General features: G+C 35.4%; 1 protein-coding gene across 1 annotated transcript in view; it reads right to left on the bottom strand.

The window, feature by feature from the left end:
• LOC135195814 (dipeptidase 1-like) overlaps positions 1–17,277 on the bottom strand; it is a 154,945-nt gene that overhangs the window by 107,381 nt on the left and 30,287 nt on the right. The window contains exon 2 of the mRNA XM_064222299.1: positions 3,627–3,807. Within this exon, the coding sequence (XP_064078369.1) occupies positions 3,627–3,805 (179 nt within the window). The 5' untranslated portion in view covers positions 3,806–3,807. The remainder of the gene's footprint in view (positions 1–3,626; positions 3,808–17,277) is intronic.

The raw sequence follows: 17,277 nt of genomic DNA, 5'->3' as shown, positions 1-17,277 counted from the left end.
ATGAAAAAAGATACTCTGATAAAAAAAATCAGGCATTTAGGTAATTAAAAATAGCAAAATGTAGCGGTAGAAGAAGGTCTACCTGTCTTTATCCTTAGTTTCATCAGTCGAAGGTAGTTCAAAAGTTTACAAAGATTCGCCAAAAAAAACAAATCATGCCGTATTACTTAACGTTATTCTTAAATACAATAATACCCCATGAAATGTTTGTACTTTAATTATGTTAAAGTTGACTATTTTAGTCACAAAGACCTCCTAACTTTTCGATGTCCTTACACGCATAAAGTACTTTTGCTACTTTATGCTACGTATAAGCATTGAGTCCGATCGAAAAAAAAACAAAAAAAAACAACTTTTCCTAACCAGAGTGAACCTATTGCAGCTTTAATCAAATGTATTTGAATTCAACACGTATATTGATAAGTGAGATGAAACAGGCTTATATCCTATTTGTTAACTTTAACAAGCGAAAACCACGCTGAAAAATGATAAAGTTGCTTTATATATTTCCTGTTCATATTCAATGTCTACAGTATTAGTAGTATCCAATATATGTAAGGAATTCATGACGTTAAAGGGACATTTTGACATAATATTAAAACGAAAATGAATCTCTCGAATGTGACCTGTAAATTCTGTAGTGTCACCGTGTATTGTACAGCAGGACGATGTTTATTTAGTCTGCAATACTATTTTAGAGCGCCTGGCAGCATAGCCTGAGTTTTTCCCTCTTGCTTTGATATTTATGTATAAACGCATTTGTTTAGTTGCGAATTATCTTTGTTGTTAAGCATTTATTTCATCCATTTCGATTTTCTTCTTGTTTTAGTGCCGTGAGATTATCTTGGATGATTATTGGGCAATTTGGCTTGTTACACATGAATGTCCGTCCAGTTTGTATATTAATACTAAGAACAATAAATGACGATAATACCTTTTATCGAAATAATACCTGGTCCGACCTCCTGATGCATAAGCTGTTAACATCATATTGCCAACTTAGCGTGAAGGGTCTTCATAATTGATACTCGTAATAATTACTGCTCATACTAACAACAAGGATCAAATAAAAAGGTCATAATATTTAACACATTCATATATTCTCAGTTATAAGTGGAAACAAAAAAATAATAGAACAGAAATATAACCTCCAAATTCAGTACATCAAATAAAGCGTTCTATACTCTACAGACAATAAGCCCGTTATTTCACCAACGAGAATTTTAAATACCAGCAATTTACCAATCCTTACTGAACGCATATTCATCTGCTGCTTCATATAATTTACTCGGTAGTATTTTTTTAACTAGTATGTCATTGATGTTTACCTTATAGTATTCTTTTCCAAATGATAAGTCATATGTATACAGAAATTATGTATGATAAATTCGTATAGTAAGTCTACGGACATAAACAGCCCCGTTTCACGGGCAGAACCAGCTCCATTTCAGGGAATCCCTTTTCACCCCCACCCCCTTCGGAGGGGGGTTAGGTAGGATGAAACCCCATTATAAACCATCTTCGGGGCCCCAACTATAACCCTCCCAAGTTTCATGCCCATTGGACCAGCCGTTTGGCCGTGATTGAATGACAGATGGATGGAGAGATATAACGCCCATTATAGCATAGTAAGATATGTTATATTAGAAATAGTTATTCTGTACTGCTTAGTATACACATTATGTATTTTTTACATTTACATTCTAATAAATAAATCATAAATATCCTATCCTAAAATTCCTGTACCTTTAACTCAATGCGAAACACCTTTTTCAGACATTTTTAGGCTTTCCTACCCCGACAACAAGAACAACAACAACAAAGAAGAGTGTAAGATCTACTGTGCTGTGAAGGACTTTAAACTTAGAGCCAGAATTTAATCCGCCAATTCTGTCATTTTTGGATGATGATACAACGCAACAATATCTATCGTCATTATTTTCGCCTCCTAACAGTTCCTGCCGACGACAACATAGTCGGAAAACGACAAAACAAGCGATAATTTTTCGCCTCATAATATTCCTGATGACGACAGCATCGTCGGGAATATCTGGGCAACATATGACAAAACAAACGAGCGGCGCCATTGGCGACGATGTCGATGCTAATCGCGTAGAGGACGTTGAAATCCGCGGTAATGATTTGGGGGATTTCTTCACTGACCGGAAACTCGAGGGCCAACCGAGAGGAAAGCGAGGGGAGTGCGCTTTCTGTAAATAAGGGGAAAGACCAATTTACGCAAGAGATTATGGAATATGAAGAGAGGGTCCTCGTCGTTGCCTCCGCGTTGATTAGAATTTATTTGTTTGCTCGGTGATTTATTTTGTTTGTTTATGTGCATTTATTTTTCTTTTCTTTTGTTTTTGGTATGGGTCTGTTTGTTTACCTGTGTTTTTTTCGTTCAGAATTCTATATTCGTGTACTCATATGTATGTATGCATATGTATTAATTTTATAAATTAATTTCGTGCCCAAGTTTTTTTCAGTTGTGCAAGAATCTTGATGGTATTCTTGGACCAAAAATTTTTTTTATAATTATTCGTTATAATTTCATCTGTATGTTAGATAATAATGTTATTATTATTATATTATTATTATTATTATTATTATTATTATTATTATTATTATTATACTTTAGTTGCTGTTGCCGTTGTTGTTTCTGTAAGCTGAAGTAGAAGAAGTAATATTTGAAGCACCAGCGATATCGAAAACCATTTCCCTAGTCGGAATATGATCTCGTAGACAGAATAACTGTCACAGACTGTCACATACAAAGCCATCTGCTTCCAACTGAAACTAAAAGAGCATGTCTCAATGTGATCTGTAACTTATAGTTAAGCCCCGTGCTTCCAAACGCAGTTTGTACCAGTTTGCCTCAGATTCATCCATTCCTGAGAGGCGGTTCTCTTCTGCAAATGTTTTGTCACTTCTAAAAGTTCTATATCTTTTGGTCACTGTACTTCTTTTGAGTCAAAAATGCGCCCTCCTCCTCCTCCTCCTCCTCCTCCTCCTCCTCTCAGGTAAAATGACTGATTGACTGGTTTCTGTAAACTGGTGTTACAACTCAGGTTTCCTCATGTTACTTCTTCCAGCTTGATGAGTCCTCTGTCTCCTCTCTCTTGGACTGACAGTTGCCTGTTTTCTGTCAACTGGCTTCGCAATTATGGTCGTCGTAGGTGACCTCGTAACACTCGCCAAACCACCACTTCCCACATTTATTCTGTGGCTGCCCTTCTCCTCAGATGAAAGGCTTTGGAATGTACTCATTTCTTCTGTTACCCCTCTTCTTGTTCAGAACAGCGTTAACCGTTCCATTCGGATTTAGCTGTCAGTCTTTTACCATCATTTATTTATTATGGGCATGGGATTAATTAAGGGCACAGGATTGTTCGCCCGGATAGCATGGTATCAAGAAAATACCCTTAACTCTTGCGGACCTTACGACAAGTAATACAAGGCAAGCAGCACTCGCTCTTAGGTCAATGTAATAGAGCGTAAATTTAAGCAGAAAATTACACAGCATGGTGGGATAATACTTAGCCATCAATAATCACATTATTGCACTTGATTTGGATGCCACTTGCCATATAACGAACAGAACTGTTTGCCGTTGAGATCATACTCACCCATCGATGAGAGGCGACTCTTGAAGGAGATTATGGGCTGCCTCCAACCTCTCCTGGAAGGGCGCGTTTGGGGAAACTCGCACAGGTAAGGGGCTGGCTGAGCAGGGCGCGTGACCCACAAGGAAGACCAACAGCATTTCGATCCAGAGTGATCTTGCTCCTGGTACGGGTGTGGGCATCCCTGGAATGCAACGGAGAGAGGATTAGAGACGTCATTTTTTCTTTTCATTGTCACATCAATTCGCTTCCTTTCTATTTTGAGTCACGAATACCTTATAATTTGGTTTCATTTCGAGTCTGATTTTTTTGTGCTGAAAGAGCAATATATCTTTTTGTTGTTGTTGTTGTTGTTGTTGTTACTGAATGCTGTCAGGGACAATCACGTTCTTTGAATGTGAGGATAAATAGGACTCTTTTCTTGATTGCAAATCTTGGTATATTATTACACTGTCCTCGTAAGAAAAAAAAAGTCTTGTTTTATCCCCTCCCCCTTTTTTTATTATTAACAATATTGTCAATACCTGTAATGATGACGATGCTAAATAAAAAACTTACATGGTCATCTAAATATCCCAGCTCTATCCCATTATGTAAACACTGATCATCCTAGTTCCGAAGCTGAGAGATTCATTTTCGATATGAATATTCGTAGGTTAGCTTTCATTTTTTAATTATTTTACAAATGCAAGATGAGACACGTTATGGATCACGTAATAGTTAAAAAAAAATTATGTATTCATATTTTCCTTCATTTGTAAGATATACTTTTCCTGCTCTACGCGTTTTCCCCTTAAAGGGAGTAGCTCCATAATGTTCTGGAATTCCTTTTCATTGCGGATTTTTAGGAATGAAATTGTTTTGCTGTTCCATTCGCACCTGTCACCCACATCAGTCAACTAACTACCAAGGACCTAATTCGTTGCCAAAGTCGTTAGAGACAGTCGGCATTTTGCCTGAAACGAGCCAAATGGTTTCCCCGACCCCAACTACGATATTAGTATAACGATATTTCCCTTAGATCAAATCATTACAAACGGAGTCAGCATTCTGTGCCATATTCCCTGACAAAAATCATTTGTTAAAAAAGGAAAATCATCGAGAACGAACTTCCCTTTTGCATGTTTTCTGTTGAATCTGAAATTGTTTACCTGCCTACCCGTCCAGGGGCCTCGAATTGTAAACATTTCAGTGAAAGATTTAAAGGTGAGGTGTTTTATAAGGGCCAAATGGCCCTGTGTTCTATTGTGATGCTGACGGTGAATACTAAAGGAAATATACGGAAAGGAACGGAGGCGGAACAGAAAATGCAAATTGTTATTATGTAGAGAATTCTAAAAATTACTGTGGCCGAAGTTCTAAGTCGACTACGTCTTCTGAACTACCTCGGATGTCCACTGTGATGATGCTTGAGATATTGTTTTTTTTGACAAGCCTTACCTCAAGCCTTGCAGTGATGAGGGCATTACTGCCGGTAATAATGAGGTTTTTTTCGTGTATTCATGGTCTCATAAAATTCAAACAGCAACGAAGAGAAACAGCAGAGAAATCACGCTGTTTCCAATCAGGCTTCATCATTTATTGCCGTTCTTATAAATAAATCAGCGATGCCTGAGCCGTCTCCGCTTCCAAATCATGCATCGAGACAAAATAGATTAAACTGACTTCGGCAATATAAACTTTCGTTTTATAAAAGTACAAGATGCTCATTTTGCCGCAAGTCTTTATTTTATTGTCCTTTTAATAAAGTAAATCTTTTCACGTCGCCAAGCTGACCGCTCAGTTCACACTCAGTCCATTTCATAACACCCGGCTGCTTGCACGTGACTGCAATGTGTCGTTGCGAGGTTCATTAATGCCTGGTATTTTACGAGGAAGTGGCCTTAAAACTCTACTCTCAATAGTCCTTTTTAGTTTTTTGTAAAGGAAAACTGTAAAGAATTAGCTATCCGTCGGCACTTTTTCTGTCCGCCCTCACATCTTAAAAACTACTGAGGCTAGAGGGCTGCAAATTGCCATGTTGGTCGTTCACCCTCCAATCATCAAACATACCAAACTGCAGCCCTCTACCCTCAGTAGTTTTTATTTTATTCAAGGTTAACATTAGTCATGATCGTACGTCTGGCATAGCTATAAGTGCCACCACCGGGCGTGGCTGAACGTTTTATTAGACCGTGGCTGAGAGTTTCATACAGCATTATACGCTGTACAGAGAACGCGATTGCACCGAAGAAACTTTGGCGCATTTTTTACTTGTTTTATTTCGTTTATACAGCTTTAATTTTTACTCTGTCTTTTTCTATATATAAATAAAATCGTGTTTATTTGTTTAGTTGTAAATTCTCTTTGGCATTTGGAGATAGAGAATGACGGTTAAGGCTAATAGAGGGTTGAAGTAAAGCGTTTCTTATGGTGTTTCATATTAAGAATTCTAAATTCTTTTACTTTGAATATCATTATCACTATCATTATTAACCTCCACTTTGGCATTTGGAGTTGGAAGACGATTAATAGAAATTCAGAATTCTTGGACAAGAAATTAAGAGCCATTTTTCACGTGGAGACAAGCTTAGGATTTATTTTTCATTTTCGCAGCTAAGACGAGAAAGTGATTAATAGCTGTAGGGTCCCTCGAAAAATTTAAAGATATGTGATTTTAATTCAAGAATTTTTATTATCTTGCATTATCATTATTCATTATTGCTATTCATCATGTACATTATTAAGGATGCTTCACATTACGTGAAAAAGAGAAAAAGAAAAAATACTCATATATTTACAATTTTTTTGTAAATCTTTTACGAGTTCGTTGTTTTGACAGATTGGATAAGGCCAGTCTTTGACAAAATATAGATGCAGGTTCTGCTACAATTATAATCAATATTATTATTGAAATCCACAGGTCACTTCACATCATACATTTATTTTTTAACATTAAACCAGAAAAGCCGACTTAACTTCCCGATTCCCTCACACCTCTGTGGATATATATAAAGTAACTTTATTCTAACACGAGTGGATTCGAACCCACCCATGTTAGGTTAAAGAGCAGCTACTCTAACTGAAAATGGGTGGGTGGGAATCCCACCTGCAGCCGTAATGGATTTTTCATATAATTCATGTTCAGATTTCAAGCTTACGGAAGAAAGAGTGTCCCGAGAAAAAAAGTGTATTATGCCATTAACTTGAGAAGCAAAATTCTCGTGCGTAGGATGTCCACATAATTAAGAAAAAAGAGAGCGAAAAAAAGAGGGAGAGGAAGAGTAAATATAAGATTTAGATAATAAAAAGAAAACATCAGACAGTTAAATTACTGGCATATATTAAACAGCAGATAACACACTGAACGATAAATAAATATTTATCTTCTTTCACACCGTTATCCCTACATTACGGGGTCGGTTGCCTGATGCGCCCTCTCCTCCACTGCCGTCTATCAAAGGCGTCATCCTCCACCAAACCTCTTCTCTCCATATCTTCCTTCAGTTTATCTCGCCATCTAATTCTCTGTCTCCCTCTTGATCTCCTTCCTCTAACATGTTCCTCCCAAGCCCTCTTCACTCCCTCCTTATCATCCATCCTCAACACATGCCCAGTGCCCATACTATCTTAATCGTACCTCTCTTATCACCTGTGTGATCTTTACTAAGCGTGCACTTCTTATTTCGTCATTTAACAATCTTTCAAGCAGCGATATTCCCATAATCCACCTCAGCATTTCATCTCTGTTCTCTGAATCTTTACTTCCTATTTTCTTCTTAGAGCCCATGTTTCTGCTCTATACATTAACACTTGCTGTAGATCTTCACTTTTAACTTGATTGACATTTCCTTATCACATACTACTCAATCTACTTATCTCAACTTCCCCAACATAGCTTTTATCCTACTTTCAACTTCAGTCTCACATCCTCACTCTTGGCTTAAAGTAGATCCTAAATATTTAAACTTTTCCGCCTGTTTTATAATCGAGCCTCTTCTTCATTATATTGCTATTCTGTCTCTATCTTCCCTACTTCTCATCAAAACCTCTGTTTTATTCACATGCACCTTTAAGCCGCCCCTCTCTAAAGACTCGTACTCTCCAACCCTTCTCTGTAGATCTTCCTCAGTTTCAGTAGTAATCACCAGATCATCGGCGTACAACAACTCCCACAGCTCTTCATTCCTGACCAGCACAAATGCAAAAATGGGCTTAGTGTTGACCCCTGGTGTAATCCAACACTAGCTTTAAAAGTTCTCTGTTTCCCCAGCTGCTGTTATTCGTTTTGTGCTCGTCCTTTGATATATCATTTCGACCAGCCTAACCAACTTTTCTGGGACTTTCCTTTTTCTCAAACACCAAAACATGACTTCTCTTAGGATACTATCGTATGCTTTCTCTAGGTCTATAAATGCACAATAGAGCTCCTGGTTTACCTCTATCCTCTTTTCCTGTAGCTCCTACTATGAAGAGGTCATCCACCGTCCCTATTCTTCTCATGAATCCATACTGCTGTTTCCCGATCTTTACAATCTCTCTTAGTCTCTCATCCAGTATTCTCTCTAAAAACTTTCAATGTATGCTCTGTTAGTTTAATTCCCCTTTAGTTACCACAATCTATGACATCTCCCTTCTGCATGTATGTATGTATAATATATATATATATATATATAATATATATATTATATATATTTATATATATATGATATATATATATATATATATATATAATATATATATATATATATATATATATATATAATATATATAATAATTATATACACGCACATTTTTACATATACTTCGATATAAATTTAAACACAATTCACTTTGAAGAATGAAAAGAACAGATGTTCCACTAAAGAAAATATCAAATGAAAAACATCATTAGAATCTATCCATAGACAAATAAACTGCAGTACATTAGACTATGACGTAAAATAAAGCAACAGTGATTAACTCAAAAACTGACAAGCCACTCACGTTGAATGGTTCCTAGGAAACATATAAAAAAACAAATCAAGAAAATATTAGCATTGTCTTACATATATAAAATTATATAGGATACGTTAATGAGGGTCAGCCAGAATTTAATTTAAAAAATACACATTCACATCAAGAATATGAGAAAACGTTCAATAAAACTATAGTAATATTCATAAATAAACAGCAATGTAAATGTAGTAGCAAATCAGCACGAAAATAAAAAAAAAATTCTGCTAAATTAATTTTGCAAAAATAATTAAAATTGAAGGACAACTAAACCAGCAAATAGTATCTCATCATATGATAGACAGAAGCCTCCAACATTTCATTCACAAAACGACATGAAAGGCATTACGACGAAGGGGAGGCCTCCTCCCCCCAGCAACCCCCCCCCCCCAAAAAAAAAAAAGCCTTTCAGTGTTGGAGCCGTGAAGGCAGCACAGACGTCAGCCCGAACAGCTGACGCCGATCATCGCGACACCTGTTGCGCAGAGTAATTGGCTGCCTTTGTCGGGAGATGTAGGCAATGCATCTCATTCTGTCACTGGGTGTACAAACAGCTTTCGCAGACAGACAGACAGACAGACAGACGCGCGTGGGCGCCTGTTCACGGTGAGTCCGTATGAAGATTGGTTTCGGTTCGTGTTCTCGCATTTATGTTTGGAATTGTGACGATATGAATATATGCACAACGGTTAGATCTAACAGATCTCCGTAATGCAGGAGTTTACACACACACGCATATATATATATATATATATATATATAGATATATATATATATATAATATATATATATATATATACATATATATATATATATATATATATATATATATATAGATATATATATAATATATATATATATATATATATATATATTCGTTCTTCTTCTCCTTTGAGTGGTTCGGTGAGAGCTGGGTCTTGTTTACTGTAATCTTTTTAAGTTATATTAATTTTTGTAAATAATTTTTTTTTCTCTCCTATCTTTATTTTTAAAATATTGTAAATTTTAACAATTCTTGTTATTTCTACAGACTTAACATGCACAGAGAACATGTGCAAAACGTATCATGTGAATAAACTTTGGCCTATCTGATGTGTTGTGACCTTGCAAGATTTTTAATGAGGGAAAAGTTTTCCAGACTTTCCTGATTACTTAACGTCAGTTAACTTCAGCTCTCTTAACTCCAAATTCTTAAATTAGAGCAAAAATACGATCTTCCAAATCTAGAACCATAACAACTGCCATTTCTTCATCAAATGTTTTTCTCATGAGATAAAATACCCTCTGCACTAATGCCTCCTCTCCCAGGCACTCATACTGCACAGGGAAAAACAAAATCAAAGCGAGACCGCTTAAATAAATGGTTCAATACACCGAAAATGTGCATTGGTGTAAGTCATAGCGTGATCTCTCGATAATGACGGACGCTTTCGTAAGTGAAGAACCTCGTGATGATTGACTCTTGTGAGAAATTGGCTCAGGGTCGAAACAGTTTGCATGGTACCGAATAATTTTCTGGTCTGCATAGTAACAAATCATTTCCCTGACCTCAAACTCTCACTGAAACGATTTCTTCCAAAGTTCCCTCTCCAGCCACTCATCTTTCACAAAATTCAAATAAAGACTGGCTTTCTCTTCCCTTCCCTCGGATTTGGTTGCCTGGCGTGAGCAAATTGATGCAGCGTATTTCTTCAATATTTCCAACATGAACAGACATTTTTTTCACTTCCAGAATAACCGGCAAATTGGCGTTTGGGGGAGACTGCGGATTCAAATGTTTCTTTTTGTCCAGGAAAGGTAAGGAGGCGTATTCTCTCTCTCTCTCTCTCTCTCTCTCTCTCTCTTCTCTCTCTCTCTCAACAAACAGCTTTAGAATAGCTTGATTGCGTTTTGTTATCTTGCAATTCTACATTGTTTTTGATATAGGTACACAACTTTTTTTAAGGACTTCTTCATTACACTGTATAACAGTGGACACGCTTATTCACTGAAATATGGTCTTTGGATTCTTTTTTTTTTTAATGCATTTCAACATTTCATTTCCATGCTGTAGAGCTTCCCTTCTATAGATAAAGACCCTCCTGCAAATGAGAAACAACACAAAGTGAAATGAAGTATGAGAACCCCTATTCCTCTCAGCAAGAAGAGCTCTATTTTCAACCTTTTCCAGTTACTGGTGATGCGAACTGCTCTCAGAATTGGAACTATTTTCCCTTCGTGGTAGTATCAATCTTAATTGGGAAATATTTCAATTTCCCAGGAAATATTGGACTTTAACCCAAGGAAATATAGAAGTTTTTTTCATGGGTTGTTTCCATTTAATACTATTTCTAAGGGAATATTGCTTTTCAGGGAAATACTGAATCTTAAACCGGATACTGAACTTCTTTCATGGGGTGGTAATATTTAATACTATTTCCAAGGGAATATCGGATGAATATTCCAGGAAATTTTTATATTTCTCTGGGAAATATTGAACGTTATCCCGGAGAAATATTGAAGTTTTTCCGCTGGTAGTAATATTCAAAACTATTTCCAAGGAAACATTGGAATTGAACGATCTCTCTGAGAACTATTGGGCTTTTATTCCGCGGAAATATTCACTTGTCTCCAAGAGGTGTGGAACTTTCCCTTCAGAGAAATATTCGTACCAGACTTTCTTGTGAGGTAAATGTTGAACTTTTTCTCGGGAGAAATATTGAACTTTTATTCTTAGGAAATAGTGATGACTTTTCAAGGGATCGTTCGTACTGAACTTCATTCCCCTTGAAATGTTCAATATTTCTCTTGGAAAATTTTGAACGTTTTCCAAGGAAATGTTGAACTTTTTCCAAGGAAATTATCAACTTTTTCCAGGTAAATGTTGAACTTTTTTTCAGGTAATTGTTGAACTTTTCATAGGGAAATTTTGAACTTTTTCCAGGGAAATTTGGAACTTTTCCAGGGAAATGTGGAACTTTTCCCAGAGGAATTAGGAACTTTTTCCAGGGAAATTCTCCACTTTTTCAAGATAAATATTGAACGTTTTCCATGGAAATGTTGAACTTTTCCAGAGAAATGTGGAACTTTTTCCATGGAAATGTTGAACTTTTTCCAGGGAAATTCTCAACTTTTTCCAGGTAAATGTTGAACTTTTTCCAGGGAAATGTGGAACTTTTTCCAGAGAAATGTTGAACATTTCTGGGTAAATGAACTTTTTTCCAGGAAACTTTTTCCAGGAAATGTGGAATTTTTTCCAGGAAATGTGGAACTTTTCCCAGGGAAATTCTCAACTTTTTCCAGTTAAATGATGATTTTTTTCCAGGGAAATGTGGAACTTTTTCCGGGGAAATGTTGAACTTTTTCCATGGGAATGTTGAACTTTTTCCGAGTAAATGTTGAACTTTTTTCTAGGAAACTTTTTCCAGGAAATGTGGAACTTTTTCCAGGGAAATTCTCAACTTTTTCCAGGTAAATGTTGATCTTTTTCCAGGGAGTTGTGGAACTTTTTCCAGGGAAATGTTGAACTTTTTCTAGGGAAATGTTGAACTTTTTCCATGGAAATGTGGATCTTTTCCATGGAAATTTGGAACTTTTTCCAGGGAAATGTGGAACTTTTTCCAGGAAATGTTGAAATTTTTCCGTGTAAATTTTAAACTTTCCAGGAAAATTCTCAACTTTTTCAGGAAAATATTTAAGGTTTTTCCAGGAACATTTTTAACTTCCCAGGAAATGTCACTTTCTAGGAAAATGTTGAACTTTTCCAGAGAAATGCTCAACATTTTTCCATGGAAATAGTAAAAATTTTTAATTACATTTTCTTTGAAAGAAAATACTGATATTGAATTTATTTCTTGAAAATATTGAATCCTTTGCCAAGGAAAAAACTTAGTTTTCTTTCTATGGAAATAAAGGTTTATTTATGTCTCCCGAAAGTTACTTTGTGATATATTCATTTTATAAATTTTTCGAGCCTTTATTAATTTGTTGTTCAAAATTTTTGCATGTGTTAACATTCATAAATTGTATATTCTCACATAAAAATCTGCAAACATTTTTAGTTATTTCTTTCTTTCTTTATTAACAGTAGGGTCACTTAGTTTCTTTGGGGTATTAACAGCAAATATTTCAGGCAACGATTTGTAAATGTTTTGATATGTTTGCTTATCAAGGATGATCTAGGTAGGACAACGAGATAGTTTATTGACAAAAGTTGTCATAATACGACAGGTACAGGTAAAAACACGGGCATTTTTTGCGTATGTCCAACCTTATATTTTCTGACCGCTAGGACTCTTTCCCTTGATTTGTTGGTTATTGGGTCTCATTGTAACTCTCGGTCGCTCGCTCTGTACTCATCACGACTTTCTCAGATTAGCATTGAGGATATCACGAGTTTTAAAACCAACAGTTGTTCTGATGTCTCTAGATTCATAAATAAACGATAGTTGGCACATCAGGGGTTCGAATCAAAAGCAAAAACTTTCCCAAGGAACTAAGATGAAATAAAATATTTGCCAATACTAAGAAATACACAGAATACCAGAGAGGTCATATAGATAGCACACACGCACAGATTATGGATGAAGAATCCCACACACGCACAGTATTGGTAGATCCTAAAGAATCACGGATGGGAACGGCAATAGAAGATCCAGTTTCCCCACACGAGGCTTTGATTGCTTTGAGCGAAGGCAAGAATTTTTTCCTCTTCGTTTTCTTTTCCTTTCATCAAACGAGTTCGAATTGGTTGTTGAGGATGAATCGATTCATGTGTAATCCATATGCTGTGCGCAAGGGTCGACATTTTTCGAATCGTATTAATAAAGAAGACTTTGGCACGTCTATTCCGGTGGGTAAAGAGATTGTGAGAGTATTTTTCTGTTCTATTTCTAAGTATGCAAGCTTAAACTGGCAAATTTTTCAAACATATAAAAGACGTCCCGTCGATTGACCAGTATTGAGGAGCATTTGAGAGAATTTTAAAAACTAAGTTTCCTTCAGATGAAGTGTAAAGCATTACGAAAACAATTTATAGGAGGAATGGAAGAATTGAGACACCTGGGGCGTATATCTTTGTCAGCTGCTACACACGTTCGCTCAACTACACAAGTGGCAACCATTGTGCTTGGAGTTCGTGTGATATTGATTTTCTGCACAGTTGGAACTTGGAGATTTTGGCCATGTTTTACTCTAGTTCATCGACAAGTTTAAAAGGTTCATCTCGCTACAAAGCCTTAGATCCAAATGCAAGAAATATGAAGCGATTCTTATGTCCGGTAGCGGAAATCGAACCCTCATTCCAAGTAATCAGAGGGTCATGTTGCTAATCTGACCACGAGAAGGATAAAGGTCTTTTGCTACTCATACATACTTATACTTGTCAAATTCAGGTATGTATATGTATGTCATTTATTTGAGTGTGAAGAATTCAAGAAGTTCTACTTGTCAAATTCAGGTATATATATGTATGGTATTTATTTGAGTGTGAAGAATTCAAGAAGTTAAGAAGGCAATTATCTACGTATTTGTTAAAAAGAGACCAGTAGTTTCTATATACACATTTCAGACTAAAAAGCCATAAAAACGATTGCCCACTAGGCTAGTTTAACAGATATTTATATGTATGAGCGACAATAGGCATTTTTCTTTTTCGTGGTTAGGTCGGTGGCGTGTTTCGTTCTGATTTTCAGGGTGTGGGTTTCCATCCTGCTACAGGACACCAGAATTACTTCATAATTCTTGCATCAGGAACTAAGGCTTTGTTGCGACAAGCATATCTCGAAAGTGCGAGGGATTCGAGAGGAGGGCAGCCTGACTATTACAATTACATGCCTATCTGGTAAAAAGTGACAAGTAAATTCTGTGTTTTATATATATATATGTATATATATATATATATATATATATATATGTATATATGTATATGTATATGTATATATACGTATAAATATATATACATATATATATCTATATATATATATGTATGTATAGTATGTATATATATATACATATGTATGTATGTATATACATATATATATCTATATATATATATATGTATGTATATATATTATATATATATACATATGTATGTATGTATGTACAAATATATAATATATATATATATATATATATATATATATATACAGTATATATTATGAATATGTATATATGGCATGATATTCGAGCACTCTGTTAGCATATTTTAATATGTGTAGTTTTAGAATCATTCGCACGACGATCAAAGAGAATTATGTTTGATTGATGTTGCAGGAGTATGGATGCCTCTGTGATAGTGCAGCAAAGGTTTTGAAATATTAATTTGTTGCAAATTAGTTCGTGAACATATGTGTGCGGACACAGAAACGCCAGCGCATACATACATCCGAGCACTAAGTCTTTGTAGGTGTGTATGTTTGAAAAGATTATATACATATACGTATATGCTCGCTTTCATAACCTAAGTTTTTCTATACGTTTCTGGATTCAGATTTAAGGTTTTCAATGCATAATATGAGCGAAGATATTGAATTAGGTGGCCGTTTTATTTGTATAAGTATGGTAAATTTAACATTAGCCTGTCTGTATATATATATATATATATATATATATATATATATATATATATGTGTGTGTGTGTGGTGTGTGTGTGTGTGTATATATATATATATATAAATATATATATATATATATATAGGATATATATACATATGTATATAATACGTATATATATGTGGGAGGGTGTGGGTGTGTATGTATGTGTATATATACATGTATATATATATATATATATATACGTATATATATATATATATATATATATATATATATATGCATATATAGAAAATCTCTTTTGTTCCACGTGGCTTCATTCTATAAGCGAATAACACAGGAAAATGAGAGGCAGAAGGTCGGTATCAAGCGCTTTCTCGTGTCTATTCAGGCATCGTCGGGGCACAAGTGAGATAAAGCTGGAAAGAAGGTGACAAGGTAAACAAAAAGATCAAGAATACCAGATGGTTAATTGTCAAAAAGGTCAAAATCAAAAGAGATAATGCAGGATAATCCGGGATCAAGGGGTCACACTAAAACCTAGACTTAACCATTAGAGATATAGAAGCTTAGCCATACAAAGTCTAAAAACATACATAAAACAGAATATATTAATTTCCTTGCTTATATCTATCAACAACTTTTTTCCATTATGAATGCATCGAGTTTACAAACCAAGACTTGAATTTAGAACACTTGTGAACGATTGCTCAAGAATATTTTTGCTTGAAATATATTCAAATTAGTTCAGAATTCTCCATAACGGTTTTTGAATGGAGCGGACGCGAGCTCACATTTTATCCTTTTGAAAGAGCTTATTTTAGCAGAAGGGGAAATTTAATCTTAGTTTCTTTTTGTTATTATTTCTAATCAGCATGCAGGATGGCCACTTAGCCACATACACAGAAATTAGAAGAGAAGGGAATGAGATTTCATTTGATAACAAATAACAAAAACAAGTTTCAGACATAACTAATAACACTTAAGAGTAAAAACTGAAACATAAAGATGAAACATCGGTTATAGCGAAAATTAGGTCAATAGGAATTATGATATAAAAATTTTGGCCAAAGGGCAAGACTGAGAGGAAAGTATCGTGGATGTATTTCCCGCAGTTTAGTAACATTACGAAAGCTTAGAAAGGTATCGTGGATATATTTCGCGCAGTTTAATAACATTTAAAAAGATTAGAAAAATACCTAAGAGTTCATTCAGAGTTGAAAATAACGTTGAAACAATTGTTAGGAAAGTGGAAAGTAAGATGGAAGGAAGAGAATATGAACGGAGGTATAGTTAGAGGAATGAAAGAGGTTGCAGCTTGGGGTCCGAAGGGACGCTGCAACGAACCTTAAGTAATGCCTACAGTGTACCGCGTGAGGTGCGCTGACGGCGCTTCCCCATCTGCGGGGAAAAAGATTATGATTTTTTTTTTTTAAGCTGAATAAATTTCAAAAGGATAAAAACTCTATGTAAACGGGAGAAGGATCGAAGAGACGCCTTTCTGGCAACGACCTGGAACTTGGAAAGGAATGTCGCTCGCTGAAAGCGGACATTGGAAAAGAAATATTCTTACTAGATTCAGACATTTTTTCTTTTTCCCCCTGATACGAGAGAGCGTTTTCCTTTTTCCTAACAAGAGATCGGGTGATTTCATTCTCTTAGTCGATTTTTTTTAAGTTTAAAATGAGATAAAAGTCATATTTTGTTTCTTACTTTCTGGAGTGCTCCATAATCATGAAAACTTGCTGTAATATTACTGGAATAAAAATAAATTATAGTGAAACTAAGCTAGAATTATCCATAAGGAAAAAAAATCTCTCAGTCCACTTTTTATTATGTTTAAAGTGAGATAAAAATTATATTTTGTTTCTTGCTTTGTAGATCGTTCCATAAACATGCAAACTTGCTGTTATATTACTGGAATAAAATAATTATAGAGAAACAGCCAAAATTATCCATAAGGAAAAAAAATGTAGCGCAACTAACATCTCTGATTCAGCAACGCCTGTTCCCGAAAACCAGTCGGAATTGACATCGTAAAAAGGTTACGACAGCCGAGCGGAAGTCCGCGTTCGCTCCTTTTGAAGGCCGTGTCAAAAATCCCCATCAGGGAAACAGAACAGTTTATCCGGATGTAATGGCGTAAAAT

Source organism: Macrobrachium nipponense, chromosome 16, assembly GCF_015104395.2.
Source record: "Macrobrachium nipponense isolate FS-2020 chromosome 16, ASM1510439v2, whole genome shotgun sequence".
NCBI classification, from domain to species: Eukaryota; Metazoa; Arthropoda; class Malacostraca; order Decapoda; family Palaemonidae; genus Macrobrachium; species Macrobrachium nipponense.
The sequence above is the reverse complement of the archived record's forward strand: the minus strand, read 5'-3'. Positions and strand labels throughout refer to the sequence as shown.